This window comes from Mesoplodon bidens (assembly GCF_964165515.1).
Source record: "Mesoplodon bidens genome assembly, chromosome: 11".
Taxonomy (NCBI): Eukaryota; Metazoa; Chordata; class Mammalia; order Artiodactyla; family Ziphiidae; genus Mesoplodon; species Mesoplodon bidens.
The window spans coordinates 33,877,088-33,896,310 of NC_138167.1; the positions used below are offsets into that span (position 1 = coordinate 33,877,088).

General features: G+C 40.1%; 1 protein-coding gene across 11 annotated transcripts in view; it reads left to right on the forward strand.

Annotated features, from left to right (window-relative positions):
- GRIP1 (glutamate receptor interacting protein 1) overlaps positions 1 to 19,223 on the forward strand; it is a gene marked incomplete at its 5' end in the record, with an annotated part of 731,133 nt that overhangs the window by 649,661 nt on the left and 62,249 nt on the right. For all 11 annotated transcript variants that reach the window (XM_081250285.1, XM_081250289.1, XM_081250291.1 and 8 more), the window contains 2 exons: positions 5,587 to 5,667; positions 18,046 to 18,115. In XM_081250285.1, the coding sequence (XP_081106411.1) occupies positions 5,587 to 5,667; positions 18,046 to 18,115 (151 nt within the window). The remainder of the gene's footprint in view (positions 1 to 5,586; positions 5,668 to 18,045; positions 18,116 to 19,223) is intronic.

Genomic DNA, 19,223 nt, shown 5'->3' on the forward strand with positions numbered 1-19,223 from the left:
TGGTGAAGTCTCTCAGGAGGAGGGCGGGACTTGGAATGAGGAGGGAGTATGAACTAGCTGCTGCTGCCATGCACAGTCCCATCAAAGTCCCCCTGCAGTTGCTGTTCCCTCTGCCTGGGCAGCTCTTCCCCAACATGTCTGGGTGGTTTGCTCACTTCATTCAGATCTTTGCTCAGATTGCTCCAAGAAGCCTTCCACAACATCTATCACTGTCTGTCCCCTTGCCCAGATTTATAGCTCTTCTTATCCCTTCTTATGCCATGATGTTATGGAGTATATTTATTTGTTTATTGTCTTGTCTTCTCCAGTAGGAAAATCTGTGATGTCAGGGACTTTGTGTCTTTTGTTCAGGAATGTACCCCAGCACCCAGAATAGTGCTTGGAATACAGGAGGCTCTCAGCCAATACTTGGTGAATGAATGAATGAAGTACAATTGGCACTCCTGAGAGACTAGGATCAGGAACTTCAATCTGCACCAAGAACTGATTTCATACCCATTGCGTCTCTGAGGTTCCTCATCTCTCGGTGCTGCTTGTTTCTTCACATCTGCTCCCTTTGTCCCTGTACAAGTTTTCTGTGACTTCTGACTGTACATGATCGCCCCATCCTTGCTAACATGCGCAGCCAGGACCAGCCATTTTTCACTTCTAATTCCCAAGAAAAAGCATCTAATTGGCCCAGCTTAGGTGTGGCAGCTTCCCCTTCCCGTCAGCTGTGGCCAAGCAGAAGCCAGTAAAAGACCTCATAAGGATCAGTCAGATGGCACTGAGGGTATTCCTTTCAAAGAAGGCTGTCCTGTGGCCCCAGAATGTACTTACTATAATTGTAGAACATTCATGGCAGGAGGACTGTCATAATCCAATACCTTCATTTATTTATGAATGGGAAAACTGAGGTTCAGGTGGGGAAACTCAAGGTCATACAGCAAAGTGAACGGTAGATCCCGGGTCTGTTGACTTGCACCTGTCTTTTCCATATCGTATTACACTCCCTCTTCAAAACAATATTAGGGTTCCCAGCGTGAAACAACAGGATTTCTGAGCCTCTGCCCTACTGACATTGTTTGTTGAGGGGAGGTGTCTCTCCTGCGCACTGTAGGATCTTGAGCAGCATCTACTCACTACATTCCAGTAGTGGAATGGCCAGCACAATTGACCTTCTCCATAGCAGTGTCTACTAAGTATTTACTTGTGCTATACATGCATTTTTATTTTATATGTATCACTCCTAATTGTCTGGATATGAACCACCATTCATTTCCAATTCTTCCTCAGAAATATATTATACCCAGACACTAATTCTCAAACTATTGGATCTTAGAGATTACCTATCTCTATTTTATAAACATTCTAAATGACACAGACAGTGGTTAAAAAGCTTGACGGTGAGTACACTTTTGCCTAAATCTATCTCTTTTTACATGGGTACCACTGTCCAATCAAATTGTAGTAATGTTAAAAGGATTTTTCTTATGCTGAAGTTACTTATAACCCCATCATTCTAATAAACAAAAGTTTATTTTTTTATATTTCTTTACCAAAGTCCTTTACCATACATATAATTTTGTAAAGCTATAATCATAACATATGCACAGTTTACATTCTGCCTTTTTCAATACTGTCTTTTAAATACCAGTGTACAATATCATGAATGCTTAAAGTTTCTACTTTAATGCTGAAGTTACTTTGTTGGAAAAAATACAGCTTTGTCCTGGCAAGAAGCCTCAGTGAAAAATCCTATCAAATGATGTTTGCCATCATTACTAGAATCCCCAGTGTTTTCCTCTGTGTGAGTGGGAGTTAAACATTTACATTTGCCCCCGTTATAATTCCTTAATTTTTTCAAATCTCACAAGGGTGTCCAGGTTGATGAATTGTGATGTGGTGGTTATCTTACTGTGCCAACAATGAATGCTTTGGGCAGAAAAAGCAGACCAGTTGGAAAGAAAGAGGACTTTGTTTACCCAAATGTGTTTTTAATTACAGTATTAACAAAGATAAAGGAAAACCAGGGAAGCACAAAATAATCACATGGGAGTCTAAGAAAATAAATGTTCTGTTTACTTACTCTAAACCTGTGGTTTCTCCAAATATTGGATCTTTTTCCTCTTTATTATTATTTCCTTAAGAAACCCCAAATTAAATGTGCCTTGGCTTTAACAACCAAGTAATTTTATGGGGGGGAAAATTACCAAACAGAAAATAAAACATGTTGACATTTAAGATTAAAATGAAGCCACAGCCTGATCAAAGAGATTCATATGTTGATATTTATTCATCATTATAAATATTTCAAATCTTATGTAGTCAAAAGTGATCTATTACTGTTTTCCAGGAAGTGATAATGTCTCCTTCAGTGTCATTAACAATGTTAATCTTGGTCAAGATTCCCTACATTAAAAATGTAAAGCAAGGGCTTCCCTGGTGGCACAGTGGTTAAGAATCCGCCTGCCAATGCAGGGGACACGGGTTCGAGCCCTGGTCAGGGAAGATCCCACGTGCCACAGAGCAACTAAGCTCGTGCGCCACAACTACTGAGCCTGCGCTCTAGAGCCCGCGAGCCACAACTACTGAGCTTGTATGCCACAACTACTGAAGCCTGCGCGCCTAGAGCCTGTGCTCCGCAACAAGAGAAGCCACTGCAATGAAGAGTAGCCCGCGCACTGCAATGAAGAGTAGCCCGGCTCGCCGCAACTAGAGAAAGCCCACACGCAGCAAAGAAGACCCAACACAGCCAAAAATAACAAATAAATAAAATAAATAATTTGTTTTAAACGTAAAGCAAAATGTTACTATAGTAACTATTTTAGATCTGTGTTTTCTAGGCCCTTATGAATCAAAGACTCACTTGTATAGCATCTTGGGCAAGATGTCATATACATACGTGGATACACATATACATACATTATGCTCCCCTCCCCTTTCACAGAGAACGTTTTCGTAAAACGGATAACACTAAAACAAACATACGTGAAATGAGTTCTCTAAATAGCAAAGCTGTTTGTTCCTCTAAAACTTCTAATACATTTACTTATGGACCACTTGTTGTACTTCATCCAAGTAATGGAAAATTTATTCCTGCTACACTCACGAACATTGTATGGGGGCTTGCTGTTTGGCTCCCATCCCATTTCCTCTACTGGATCAACGTGTTCATTAAGAGATCTTTCAGTTGCAAGCCTCAGAAATGCACTCAAGCTAATTTAGACAGAAGGGAGGCATTTCCTGGAAGCACACTGGTGTTTCACAGCCTTTGAGGACAGGGCATAGGCAGCCCCTGGAAGAGCTAGACCCAGGGGCTGTCAAGGCTAACCACTGGCTTTCTCCCAGACCTCACACTCTCTCCTCAAGTACACTTGTTTCTTTCTGCCTTCTCTCTGCAGCCTGGCCATTGGTGCGGATGGGCCAAACTAGCCTCTTCCAAATACCTTCTCTGTCCCCAGTCTGCATGCTAATTCCAAATTCCTAAACTTTCTCTTTTGGTGGTGGGAAGCAGGTAGTAATTAGCCTTCACAAAGATTCAGAAAAGAGATGAAAGGAAGGATTTGAGAGATCTTTTAGAAGTAAATATTTGTGATACTTGGAGCACCTGAAGTAAGGAAGCAAAGCATACCGAGGTGGTTATTACTTAACCTCATTTCTCTTTTTCTGCCCCAGTATATAAAAACTAGCCAGTTCTTTTTGAAATCTACTGGGGAAATAACTAGTTTTATCTATCTCAAGTTCCGATTGGGAAATGGGAAGGATACAAATTCTTCATGAATAAATAAACAAATAAATATACGTTGTTACTTCCTGGCACATCTTAGTTGAGTCTTAGTTGAGGACAACATCTGTGACACTCAAGGGGCCACACCTGACAGGACAGGAGGATTAAGAAGAGAGGGAGGAAGTGGGAGAAGGCGACAGATTCCCTCACGCCCCAGCGAAGTGAGGAAATAACTGGGAAGAAGGAAGAGGCCAGAGGGGGCAGACTTGCCTTTACCCAGCAGCCTTGGCTGAAACTTACCAGGGCAGTTTGGGGAACCTTCTTTACAGATGACTTTCTAGAAGCCTGGAGGGCCCAGGAAAATCAAAATTTTACTGTGTGCTCCAGTCTGTCTATGGCAGTTACTCTGAGTTGGAAGATCAGGTTCTGGTCTTGTAAAAGGTTTACTGCCTAAATTCTTCATGGGCAAGTAGAAAAGGCCAGGAAGAGCAGGTTAAGGCAGATCAAGGAAGGAAGTACTCTATTTCCATGAGGCCACCCCACCTTTCACCTCTGCTTTGCAGAGACTCAAAACGTGTTAAAAATGTGATTAGCCAATTGGACGAGGGGCCTGAGGACCGAATAGTTCTACCCACATCACAGCAGCTGTAGTTAATTCTTTGTGTCGGTTTGGGAGCTAGCTGGGCGCAAAATCAAGCAGAAAAAGTGGTTTCACTCCGACATCCCACAAGCCTCCCCTTATGCTAATGTTTCCTTTGTTTCTTGCCAAGCCTTCCCACCCCTTTCTAAAGCCTTCAAGAAAGGATTATAGTCATTAGCTACTTAGTGTGAATAGATGTTATCTCTTCAGAGGATATTTCCATTTTAACCTTGTCTGCAATTGAAGGCCTCCCAGACTGTTAGAGGAAATTTAAGAATATATTTAAGAATATGTAGCAATTCTTTCTTCCTCAGATACTAGTCAGGCCCTGGTAAAATCACAGTAGATCTATCCAAGGTTGAGAGTCGAGCAGTACACACCGCTTCCCTCTCTGTTGCTACATTAGCTTACTTCTCTACTGGTTGGCCAACACTTGAGCCCAACTTCACTTGTTCCAGTGCCCCCTGCCCTCGCGCTCCTCCCGGAAACGTCCCCATGATCCAGAAACTAGAGGGTCATCCTTGGTGCAGTGGGACCTCCTGGGTCCCTTTGTTCCAACTGTGCTCAGCATTCAGTCTGGTTGGTTGTGGTCAGGACCATTCTGGTTGTGAGATACTTTGAATATCACTCCTGCTTCTACATCTCTCCGTGTACTTTTCCACACGTACCTTACAAGTTCAGGCACACCTCTCCCCCTCCAAATCAACAACTATCACAGCTGACTGAAATCTTTTCTGAAATCGATCTCCCCCAGCTATAAATGAAAAAGGGAAGGCACTGCTGAATAATAAACTCTGCAAAAAATATGGTTGGGGGAGAAAAGAATATAACTGCTTTTGGTTCTTCAACTTTAGTATACCCAAGAATCACCTGGAGAATATGTTTAAAATGCAGAGTTCTACGCCTTGTCTTCAGAGATTCGGATCCCACAGATCTGGGATGATTCAGGAATCGATGTCTTTAACTTGCATCCTAGGTAAATCTGATGGAGATGCTGTCTGAATCACACTTTAAAAACATGGAACTCGACTGTTGCTGTGAATTATGCACTGTTGCCTGTGGGTAGGACGTCTGTTCTTCACAAGGAGCTTAGTTTATCAGGATTTTATGTCAGTTCCTACAGCTTTAACTACACATGATGATGATGATACAAGTATTCCTGATGCATTTTCATTGATTGGTGCTCCAATCTTCCTAGTCTTCTCTAAACCCATTCTTTTTTGTTTTCAAATTCCAGAGTCTGTCATCCCGAGTAGTGGAACATTTCATGTAAAGCTCCCTAAGAAACACAGTGTGGAACTTGGAATAACCATAAGTTGTAAGTACAAGTGATATCTTTTAAAATGCAGAGTTTTAGGAAGACATTAGAAAAGTGTATTCTCAAATGGTTTACAGGTGTGGCAAATGTGTTGTTTCATTGCCAAGTTTCTACCTAATGGTACAAAAATGTGGAGCCAGTCACCCTCCAGCACTTAATAGCTGTGTGAATGGGGCAAGTTACTGTAACTCTCTTCAGTCTCAGGTTTCTTCACCTATAAAATGGAAATAAGGGTATCTGCAAAATGTCCTCATTTTGTAGGTTATTCAGAGTATTAAATAAAATAACATATTTATATACCTAGTATAGTCCCTGACAAATAATGAGTAAGTACTCAATAAATAGGTCTCACACACCCCACATGAATAATTAGATGGCATATGAAGGAGGTTCTCTACATTTTAACATACGATAGATTAAGTTTTCACAATAATCTATTGAGACTATATTCCCATCTGTCCACTATGCATCTATAATTCATTTTGCAAGAATGAAATAATGTCTTTTTCTTTAGTAACTTCCTGAATTCCTCCATGGTACAAGGTGCCTGGGTAACCAAGCTAAAAAGAAAAGGAGGACATATAAATGTGTTTAATTCCCTCTTTTCCTCAGGCTCTAGATTTATAACTGCTTTGGTAAAACAGCTTTGAAAATTTGAGCCCCAGTGGAAATTTATAGAATGGAAATTGAGGCCTCTGTGCTTTTAATATCCATAAACTAAGTTCATCCATAAATGCTCCAAGAAAATGAAGCAAATGATTAATGCATGAAGACCAGAGGAGACCTAGAAGCAACATCTGTGACCAAGGTGTGGTCCCTTCAAGAGAATGATGAGGCTACATCTAGGTGCCTCACTACACTCTGTCGGATAACATTTACATCAGTGGCTAAGGCAAAAACAAAGAGTTCTCAAGTGGGTGTATGAAATGGGAGCTGTCCAATTCAACTTTGACAGTATACATTTAACATCGAAAATGAAGTTTTATTAATAACCAATAAATCACATATATCTAATGCAACACCAAAAATAGTGGCACTACAATATGGAATAAATGTTAAGAACAAGAAGCCAGGGCTTCCCTGGTGGCACAGTGGTTGAGAGTGCCTGCCAATGCAGGGAACACGGGTTCGTGCCCCGGTCCGGGAAGATCCCACATGCCACAGAGCGGCTGGGCCCGTGAACCATGGCCGCTGAGCCTGTGCGTCGGAGCCTGTGCTCCGCAACGGGAGAGGCCACAGCAGTGAGAGGCCTGCGTACCACAAAAAAAAAAAAAGAACAAGAAGCCATATGTATGAGAACCTGTATCTCCCCCAACCCCCAGTACTGGGAGAAAAGTAGGACTGATGGATCTGACGTTCCTCTGTAGAGTAAGCAGAAAGATGAAATGGGACTTTGGAGACTCCAGACCTATTCTAGTTGCTACTACAGTCATTTACGCCTTTAACTGGGTCGCTTCCCCTTTTGGTTTGTTCATTACGAAGCAAAGATGGTATGCCACTGTTCTGTCACCAGCTGTGCTTGCTGAGATTAAGGGAGAGCTCATCAGAACTTACTATTCTAAAAGTATTTGGGGCTCCACGTGGCTTCTGCAACCCCCGTGTAACTTTAACCCTGCTCTCATTTATCCTGTCTATTCCATTCCATTCATTTATTCCATCAGAATTGGCCGTGAACGTGGTACCTCTTGGAGTTGCGCAGTGTAGAGCCTGCTGGCTGCACGCAGAGACCCTGCTTCCACCCCATTCTTTCTTCCTCCTGCCTCCATTCAGTAAAGACACTCTGAGTGCCACAGCCGAATACTAAGTTTTGAGTCCTTAGAAATACTTACTACTGGTGCATCTACAGAAGACACCTATTCCTCAGAAGCTTCTCTTACCACACAGTTTGCCACACTGTAATTTTACTCTCAAATTTTACTTAAGAGGATGGTCTTTTTTAATGCAATAGATTTATTCTTTTTTATTTGAAAAGCAGTTTTATTTATTTTATTTTCCATTATGGTGTATCACAGGATATTGAATATAGTTGCCTGTGCTATACAGTAGGACCTGGTTGTTTATCCAGTCTATAGATAATAGTTTGCATCTGCTAATCCCAAACTTCCAATCTTTCCCTTCCCCATCCCCCTCCCCCTTGGCAACCACAAGTCTGTTCTCTATGTCTGTGAGTCTCTTCTGTTTCATAGATAAGTTCATTTGTGTCATATTTTAGGTTCCACATATAAGTGATATCATATGGTATTTGTCTTTCTCTTTCTGACTTACTGCACTTAGTATGATCATCTCTAGGTCCATCCATGTACATAACTGCAAATGGCATTATTTCATTCTTTTTTATGGCTGAGTAATATTCCATTGTATATGTATGTATATATATATATATATATATATATATATATATATATATATATATATATCTTCTTTATCCATTCATCTGTCCATGGACATTTAGGTTGTTTCCACACCTTGGTTATTGTAAATAGTGCTGCTATGAACCTAGGGGTGCATGTATCTTTGTGAATTATAGCTTTGTCCAGATATATGCTCAGGAGTGAGATTGCAGGATCATATGGCAACTTGCAATAGATTTATTCCTAAAAATTAATATACATAAAAATGTAATTTAATTATAAAGGAGAGTATCCCTTTAAAAACTAATCATGTGATAGATTCCTTTTTCAAAGTCAGCATTTATATGTTCAGTTTGTTTCAAGTGTGGCCATGTACACACAACTGCAAAATATTTTATTCACATAAAGAACCATATAAAATTATGCTTTATGATGATGTTACATATGTACTAAAACTGATTTTAATACCAATAATGGAAACTATCCCAAAACCCCACGAAACTGCTTGAATTTTAGCCAGCTGTAAACTAAAGCTATTCATGGAAGCTAAAAGTTTTGTGCCATTCCTGGATGGAGAAATGATACGTAAGCTCATCAAACATGCCTGTCAGTCCTTCTACAGCTCCAGCTCCATTTATACAACTAACCGTCACCATCCTGAGTTTGTGTTTCCTCATGGAAAATACTCATATTTTGCCAGTTGGGAAAGTAGAATTTGCTAAAGAAAAAAAAAACCAGAATCCATTTTCATTGTTACGAAATAGTAAATTCCTGAGGTCTAGCACAGTTCCTTGCACATGCAAGATGCTTGTTTAATCCCTGTCTTTGTTGAAGGAGTGAATGAGGAGTCTGTAAACAATGTTCTTCTAACCAGTGTGCCCTCCGGGAAATGAGCCTCTGAGGGCGATGAGGAATAGAGATGTTTGTGCAAAGTCTATTGCATGAACTTGGAAAATGATGAAGAGCAAGGACTCAGAGCCCAGACTGCCCCAATTCCCAACTCTCTTGACCTGTCTGAACTGAGTTTCCTTGTCTAGAAAATGGAGTGCTCATTACCTTCTTTGGAGCATTGCTGAGAAAATTAAATGAGTTAGTGTATGTAAGCTGCCCAGAACACATTGTGAACCATAATGAATGTTAATTATTATAATGATCGATATTTATTTTCCACATAGAGCCTCATGAAATATTTTAAGCAAGGCTCTACCCCATAAAATTTAGTGCCAATCGTAATTATCCTACCTAAGTAGGAAATCAAAGGACCCTCTTCTCACTCATACACACACAGGTACTGTTAGGGAAACTGAGGCACTACAGGGGTTTATGAATGTTTCTCGCTATCTTTTTTTTTTTGTACATCTTTATTGGAGTATAATTGCTTTACAATGGTGTGTTAGTTTCTGCTTTATAACAAAGTGAATCAGTTATACATATATGTATGTTCCCATATCTCTTCCCTCTTGCGTCTCCCTCCCTCCCACCCTCCCTATCCCACCCCTCTAGGTGGTCACAAAGCACCAAGCTGATCTCCCTGTGCTATGCAGCTGCTTCCCACTATCTATCTACCTTACGTTTGGTAGTGTATATATGTCCATGCCTCTCTTTCGCTTTGTCACTGCTTACCCTTCCCCCTCCCCATATCCTCAAGTCCATTCTCAAGTAGGTCTGTGTCTTTATTCCCGCCTTACCCCTAGGTTCTTCATGACATTTTTTTTTCTTAGATTCCATATATATGTGTTAGCATATGGTATTTGTCTTTCTCTTTCTGACTTACTTCACTCTGTATGACAGACTCTAGGTCCATCCACCTCACTACAAATAACTCAATTTCGTTTCTTTTTATGGCTGAGTAATATTCCATTGTATATATGTGCCACATCTTCTTTATCCATTCATCCGATGATGGACACTTAGGTTGCTTCCATCTCCTGGCTACTGTAAACAGTGCTGCACTGACCATTGTGGTGCATGGCTCTTTTTGAATTATGGTTTTCTCAGGGTATATGCCCGGTAGTGGGATTACTGGGTCATATGGTAGTTCTATTTGTAGTTTTTTAAGGAACCTCCATACTGTTCTCCATAGTGGCTGTACCAATTCACATTCCCACCAGCAGTGCAAGAGTGTTCCCTTTTCTCCACACCCTCTCCAGCATTTATTGTTTCTAGATTTTTTGATGATGGCCATTCTGACCGGTGTGAGATGATATCTCATTGTAGTTTTGACTTGCATTTCTCTAATGATCTCACTATCTTTATGCAAAGTCCTCTTTCTGTATCTTCATCTTGTGAAAGCTCTGAGTAGTGAGAAATAGGCCTCCATCTCAGGAAGCGTACCATCAGAGCCTTCACACTTGGCTTAAGGCTCACTCTTCATACCTAATTGACTGAGAAATGAGTCCCTTTGATTTTGGATATGGTGAGCAGTTTTAGACTAATTTTCATAAGTTCCTGATGAGACATTCATAGCACATTAGTATCAGGCATTACTTTTATAGATTTTATTGCTATGATATGGAGTAATTTATTATAGCAAATAAAGTAGAACAGCCTAGCAGAAGGATGCAGTTTGGCACAAGAAGCAGCATCCTGAAGCTCTGATACCTCAGCCAATCAGAAACCAGAGCCCATACCCTCCAATGCAGCTCACCTGCCTTTCAAGTCAGAGAACTGTGGTTGTCTCTGCCATGTGTAGTTGTCAGTAAAGATCTTTTGGTATCGAAGTTTTCTTTTGAGGTTTTATTACAAGGGAGTTTTATCTACTTTGTACCATGCATGGCACTAAGCAGTTTATATGTGTTTTCTCATTTAATCCTGAAAGTGGCCCGATAACATCTGTGCCCATTTTACACAGCTGGATAAGCTGCCCAAAGACCCAGAGCTAATAAAAGGCCATGCAAGGATTCAAACCCTTTCTGTCTGACTTAACACTGGCTGTGTTAATGTTAACACTCATCCCTGTCACCGTCTGATTGATGAATCTTCCCAGATCCTATATTAGAAAAGCAAGAGACAGCATTTTGTGAGTGCAGTTAATTTGTTGGCTTTCCTCTTTAGTTGTGACTGAATTGTCTGCAGGAATAAAGGCTTGCTTTATTTTTTGTAAAATCATAAAGCAGTCTTTATAACAAGAACAACAAATCTGTCATTTTCGCCTTAAGTCTTAAACATATTTAGAAGAGAAAGGTTCATGGTTTTTTGCCAACTTTGCAATAAAAACTCTACTCACTGGTCCATTTCAAATCAAATAACCAGTGTTACTTACTTACCAGGTAGTATATATATATATGTGTGTGTGTGTGTGTGTGTGTGTGTGTGTGTGTATACACACACACACGCACATATTTATATGGTTACAATGAAAGTAAAACTGAATGATTGTGTGAGTGAGTGTGTGTGTGTGTGCTTCTCCAGTGTAGTTTGGACAGTTTATCAGGCCCTTTGAGCAACGTACCTTGACTAGCAGCGTAAGTTCCATGAACAGCTAGACATTATAGAATGTTCTTGGAATGATTCACATTTACTTAGCTTCACACTGCAGAAGATTTCACCTGTCTTCAGATACAGAAAGTGTTTTAAACAAAAGATAGGGACTGTCATTTTCTACCTCTTCCAACAACTGTTTGAGGAGAAAAGAATCCAAATTCACTGTGAGCACCAGTTTCTGACAGTGACAGACGACCAGTGATTTTCAAGCTTCGTGAGTCAAAAGATGCTAGCTTGAAAACACGCATTTAGCCCTGCTCCTACCCCAAACCCCCATTTTAAAATGAGAGTATAAGATTTTTCAGGAGGCAGAAACTCATAAGGAGAAGAGGAAAAGAAAAATACATAACAGCAACCAAACTTGGAAGTGGCAAAGAAGATGGAGAAAGATTAATTTAAAGAAGCAGAGTGGAAAGCCGACAATGAGCCTGATGTGCATGCTAAACTCCCAGCAAGTCAGAGAGGTGGAATCAGGAACTTCTGGAAGCAAGAGTGATGGGAGAGTACGAAGACGGGGGATTGGTTGAAAGTCTGTTAAGAATGAATGAGTCCCTCCCCCAACTCAGAACCGCCAAGCACCCCTCCCCTTCCTGGCAGAGCCTAGTTTTATCCTCTGGAAAACGCGAAAGGGAGGGTCTCTGGATTGGGAGGGCACAGCTGAGTGTACCAGTCCAGCTCTGAAAGCAGAGATTCAGTGAAACACTGAATGAGGAGGCTGCTGGTCTTCTCACAGAAGCTCAAAGAAACCAGGTATCCAGGCTTAATCCCCTCCAAGCTGGAGGAAGAATCAGTGCCATCTGACCCAAAGAAGCAGTCTGGCCTGAACTCTACAGTGACGACAGGAATCCAGGAGCCCCACTTTCAAACAGCAACTTTGCAGAGCCATCTTTGATGTGAACAGACAGCTAAGAAAAACACGGGCACTTGGAGGAAAGCATCTAAGATGCAAGACTATCACCAAAAACAAAGAAAAAAACAGAAGCAGCACATGCAGGAAGAAGAAAACTTTAAAAAGAAAGAAAAAAAATGATGATTAACCTCATTTGTATCCCTGGGTGGGAGGCCCTGAATACTATTACACAGTGGCCTCCAGAGGGGAACAAAGAGCTCCTAAAAAGTAAGAATATGGCAGAAATGAAGGAGTTCAACAGAAATACTGGAAAAAATGTTGAGGAAGATTTCTAGAAATTAGGACAAAACAACAAATAAATAAATGAAGAGTCTAGACTAAATAGGAAAATTATACGAGTCCAAATAACACAATATCCAAATAATAGACGTTACAAGAAGAAAGAAGAGAGAAAAGCATCAAGGATATATTTTCATAAATTTCCTAGAATTGATGGATATAAGTTTCCAGATGTATGGGTCCATGAGCTGTGGATGAAAACAGACCCACACCAAGGCATGTCATCATGAGATTTGAAAACTGGGAGAAAAAGACAATCCTACAGGCTCCCAGTGGGGGTGGGCAGTTTTCACACAGTGTATCAGAACACAAATAATAACCGAGTAATCAGAATGGCGTCAGGCTTCTCAACAAATAGCAGTTCTGGAATCTAGAAACCAATGGAACAGTGCCTTCAAAATTCTGAGGGAAAAGAAATTTCCAGCCTAGAATTCTCCATCTAGCAAAGGTAGTAGTAAAAAAAAAAAGACACCTATGGATTCAAAATACTCTCCTCCCATGCACTCTTCCTCAGGAAGCTATCAGAGAACATGTACCAACCACCAAAAGAGAGTAAAGCCAGAAAGAGGGAGAATTGGATTCAGGATGCAAGGGCTCCAAGGATGCAAGAGAGAGTGTTAAAAGGTAAACCGAGGCATATTAAACATTTTAAGAGTTTATTTGAGCAAAAAAATTGATTCAAATCTGGCAGCACCAAACCAGTAGTTAGGAATGCTCCCCCAACAGGAGTCTGGGGAAAGACAGATGTAGGAAGAGCAGAGGCAAAGAAAGGAAATTATTTAACTGGCTGTAACTTAAAGCCTAGTTGGCTGTTTGTGTCTGGTTGTCCTTAGTATTTTGATTTCATAACCTTGTAAAAGCTTAGATTTTGGTTGGCTTCCTTGGGCTACCACAGCATTAGAGCCACCTCAGTTTAATGGCCTCCTTTAATTAATTTAACAGGAATGAAAAGAAACTCTGGGTTCCCAGGGTCTACGGGAAGGAAGTTCCCAAGGTCTGTGTAGTAACCCTAGAAAGCAAACATTTCAGATGGGTTGGAAACCTCTAATACAATTCTTGGTATGTAATAACATGTTGAGAGATTACAAGTCTGAGGAGTTGAATTCATGGTAAACACAAGAAAATTAAGCCAACAAAGACATCAAGACAACAGAAAATATATCCTGTAGAAAAGGCAGGTAATCATGCCATGCAACATGACTTGTCTTCTAATACTGTTTGCAGTCATACTAAAGTAAATGCTAAATATCGATTTTACAAAAAATGACAAAACTGTATTGGAAGAATGGGGGAACAAGAACTGTGTCTGAATATGGTGGTGATATAGAGGCGGAAGAGAACTGACTTCTCATCGTTCATAATAGAAAGAGGCAGCATGCGAGGTTTTTTCTTTTTTTTAGTTGCGGCATGCAAACTCTTAGTTGCGGCATGTGGGATCTAGTTCCCTGACCAGGGATCGAACCCGGGCCCCCTGCACTGGGAGTGTGGAGTCTTAGCCACTGGACCACCAGGGAAGTCCCCCCGTCTCCCCTTTTTATCCAGCTTTTCTCCAGGATTTCGTGGCCAGTGCCCAGAGCAGACGTGCCTAGCTCATAGTTGGTGTTCAGTGAGTATGTGTTCGATGGATGACTCTTGTGAACTTCAATTCAATGGATTTCACAGAATTGTTCAATGGAGAACTCCAAGCAAATTCAAAGCACTGAGTAAGTGCTAATGTATTCTCGCTCAAAGGGTCCCAAAGCCCTCAGAGCTGAGGCAAGTCAGGAAAGTGAGATCCTTCCAATGAGGACAATGGCAAATTAGAGACGGAAGGCTCCATCTGAAGGAGAGAGTGGGAAAGTGAGTCCAATGTTGCTGGATAATCATCATCATAAACACTTATGTAGTGTATTGTATGCGCACTGCTCCAGTCAATTTACATAGAAAAACTCAATCCTTACAACAAAAACTGTATGAGATTAGCACTGTTGTTCTTTATCACCATTTCACAGACCAGGAAACTAAGGTGTCTGAACACTATGTGCTCAGGCATACACGGCTTATATGTGGAAGAGGCAGGATTTGGAACCCAAGCATTCCGGCTGCCAAATCTTGCCTCTTCATCACTATACCATATTGCCTCTCTAATTTTTTAAAAGAAGCTGTACATCTGTATGAAATCTACTACTTTTTAAATGTTGGCAACTAAGTTTTTAAAGCACTACAAGTCAAGCAAAGCATGCTTGGTTTGTACCTTCCTCAGAGAAGAATCAAAACATGGTGCTAACCTAAGTGTCCATCGACAAATGAATGGATAAAGAAGATGTGGCACATATATACAGTGGAATATTACTCAGCCATAAAAAGAAACTAAATTGAGTTATTTGTAGTGAGGTGGGTGGACCTAGAGCCTGTCATACGGAGTGAAGTCAGAAGAGAAAAATAAATACCGTATGCCAACACATATATATGGAATCTAAAAAAAAAAAAAATGGTTCTCAAGAGCCTAGGGGCAGGACAGGAATAAAGACGTGAATGTAGAGAATGGACCTGAGGACACGGGGAGGGGGAAGGGTAAGCTGGGACAAAGTGAGAGAGTGGCATGGACATATATACACTACCAAATGTAAAACAGATAGCGAGTGGGAAGCAGCCGCATAGCACAGGGAGATCAGCTCAGTGCTTTGTGACCACCTAGAGGGGTGGGATAGGGAGGGTGGGAGGGAGACGCAAGAGGGAGGAGATATGGGGATATTTGTATATGTATAGCTGATTCACTTTGTTATAAAGCAGAAACTAACACACCATTGTAAAGCAATTACACTCCAATAAAGATGTTAAAATTAAATAAATAAATAATACAGGCTCAAAAAAAAAAAAACATGGTGCTAGGTCTATTCACAATAGCCAAGACATGGAAGCAATCTAAATGTCCATCGACAAATGAATGAATAAAGAAGATGTGGTACATATATACAATGAAATACTACTTGGCCATAAGAAAGAATGAAATAATGCCATTTGCAGCAACATGGATGGACCTAGAGATTATCATACTAAATGAAGTAAGTCAGAAATAGAAAGACAAATAACATAATACCACTTATGTGTGGAATCTAAACTATGACACAAATGCACTTATTTATGAAACAGACACAGACTCACAGATATAGAGAACAGACTTGTGGTTGTCAAGGGGAGGGGGAATGGGGGAGGGATGGACTGGGAAGTTGGGGTTAGCAGATATAAACTATTATATATAGAATGGATAAACAACCCCAAGGTCCTGCCGTATAGCACAGAGAACTATATTCAATATCCTATGATAATCCATCATGGAAAAGAATATAAAGAAAGAATGTATATATATGTATAACTGAGTCACTTTGCTGTACAGCAGAAATTCACATAACATTGTAAATCAACTATACTTCAATAAAAAAAATTTTTTAAAGAAAAATAAAATAAAACATGGTGCCAGGGTGTGCAAACCATGACTGAGCCCTCGAAGCCCCAAAGGCATGGCCACACTTAATGTGCCTGGTAAGCATGGTAGTGATGGTGTCAGGAGCTCAACTTCTGGGCTCAACTACATCAACTCCAATGGGCATCCACCCTGATGAACCTTTCAAACCTCAAGTATGGACTTGATTAAAGGAGAAAGAGAAGAATGTAGTAAACATGAAATGGGCACCATACGTATCTGTAGACCATTAGAAGTTTCACAGCTCTCTGCAAAGCTGTGTGGGTTTGTCCAGAGGTCACAGTGTTATTTTCCTCTGTTAGAGGATGACAGAGATGGGTTTGATGTATTTCGTTGCCTATACTGTTTTGTTTTAGTCCATTTCAGTGGAAAATGATTTTTTTAAAAAACCAAGGGAAACATTGAGTGCTCTGTGATGGTTACTAAAGCTTGGAAAAATGTCGTGTAAAGTTATTGGCAGATGCTAGGAAAGTTGTATTTGCTGGTCATAATAAAGTTTTTGTTTTTGTGCCCTGTGCCCAGAACAATTTGCTGTTTGAAATGTAATATGAGTAAAACCGCTGGATGTTTATATTTCTCTAGTGGAATTATATCAAATCATTGAGTGGAGGTTTAAATTATGAATTAATTGTAGTGAACAGAATGTTTTGCATTCTTTGCTAGAAGCTAAGAATAATGATTGGATGAAGTCCCATTAACATTTACTGTGGACTAACTCAGACAGTGGGTAAGGTATTGGTATATGTGTTTGCTTTTTCTTTCAACGATGTGTTGCGATATTAAACCATCTGTTCTTCTGCATAAACATCTTCCTTGGATTCAAATGGGATTATGGGATATGATATGGTTCTATGATTATTATGGGGTGATCAGACTGTTTATAATAAAATCTTACATTAGGCGCCTTTTAATGATCCAGTAAGAAATCACTCCAGGCTTCAGGTTGGTAAAACGTCTCCTATTGGAGGCAAATTGTTGTTTATAAATGTTGGTATGTTCATTTTAATTATCAAACTCCTACATTAAATGTAAACCTCCTAGGTCAAGATGATATTTTTGTACTGAAATATGGACTATAGTTCATTTTGAGGATTAAGTCTAAGTAGACTCATTCCTAATGGCTTTTCATCATTATTATTTCATTATCACCAAAGGGAAATATTCCTAAGAAAAGTTATAAAGCCCAAAACTGACCACTGTGCAGGATAATAGATTTATCTATAAACTCAATAAAAGTTACATGTACATGTTTAAATATGAATATATATATCAATATAAATAAATAGCATCAGTCAGATTTCTGAACATTTCAGAGCATTCTAGGTATGAATTGTGAGCAAAATTTTAATATTTGCAGTCTGTGTAGCAAAAGATATCCTTCTGAGGAAAAAAAAAATTTACATTAGTGATTCTCATCCACTTTCCCACCCAGTACACTTGAGTAATATGGCAGGATCCCATGAAGAGTGGTGTCTCCTCACAGGTAAGGAGTGAAAGAATGGGTAGGTGAAGGGATCACATGTAAGTACCACTAAGGGGAGCCCCTAATGGCTTTTAATACACTTTTCTGTTGGACTATTCACTCTTCACCTCCCTCTTTTGAGAATCACAGATTGAAATAGATTTAATCTAGATGGGCAGCTTTTCAATTGCTTTCTCCAATTGCAGATTTAAAATAACTTTGCTTTAGTTTTCAAGTTTATGAGTACTTTAACACAAACATTTTTTATATCAAGAAGGGGTAATATGCACATTTTAAAATTCATTTGCTGATTCTCTTTGCTTTGCATACAAACTGTACTTGCATTAATGGTTGCTATACAGTGAGACCTGTACAGTAGTGGGTGAATCGTGGATATAAAGATGTGACTATTCTATCTTCATTATTACAGCACCATCCAGTAGAAAACCAGGAGACCCCCTGGTCATATCAGATATCAAGAAAGGCAGTGTGGCACACAGGTAAGAAAGATGGATTTACTGATTCATCCCAAGGTATTTCTTAATTACAGCAGAAGTGACCTCTTCCACACCCAAGGCAACCTTGCTAATAGGTCATAGTATTCTCAGTATTTTCCAGGCAGCCACGATTAATCGATTATATTTGACATTCCTAAGATCAATGGCTATGTAGAGCTCTCCCTCAGTGTCAGTTTATTTCTGCACCCAGTGCAGACAACAATCACATGAAAATGGTTTTTAGGGTCATTCAAGAGTCCAACATAGCCTCTCCTTCACTGATCATCTTCCATCCTTCATTTTTCCCGCTAAAAAACTGAAAGTGGCCCCAATAATGAGAGTCACCCCACATGGAGATAATAGCTTAGGGGAGAGTTTTGCTAGATGCCAGAATGTCCTCCCTAGTCAAGCCAGGTCCTTGAGCCTTAAACAGTGTTTATGTATCCTATTTGGTTCATAGACTACAAAAATCAGGGAGCCTAAAACTTTCAATTTCACAGATCAAAAATATTTTTAAGTGATTAGGAATATTGATGTAAGACTGTTAACTTTCTTTTTATTTTCCAGTTAAGGACTTAAAAAAATCCCATCTGTTATCACAGTCATTTCATTAAAGAAATATTTTAACACTCAAAAAGTAGGAAGGACATTGTATGAACTTAGGTATATAGGTAAGGCTCAGATACTGTGACAAGGAGACATAAACGGAGTGGATCCAGCAAGACAGAAGTTTGTCTCTCATACAGCATTTGGGAGGTAGACAGGCAACGCAGGGCTGGAGAAGCAGCTCTGCCATCCTCTCCAGCTTCTCCAGTCATTGTGATTTTCCAGCCATAGAAGGGCGGTGGGGTGGTGCGGAGAGAGTCTGGGGTGTGTATCTATAGGGGATGACCCCGAAGAAGGAAGGGAGAATGGATTCTGGGAAGCAATTAGCAATCTCGGTCACAGACATAATGCATAAAGGATGGTTCTTACCAAAACATAACCTTCCTTACAGATATGTGTGCATATACGTACGGAAGCACCTGCAAGCACATATACCTTCTCATTGTTTTTCGCATTTCATGATGGACCTTTAAAAACTTTCAAGACCTGAAGCAGTCCGTAACCA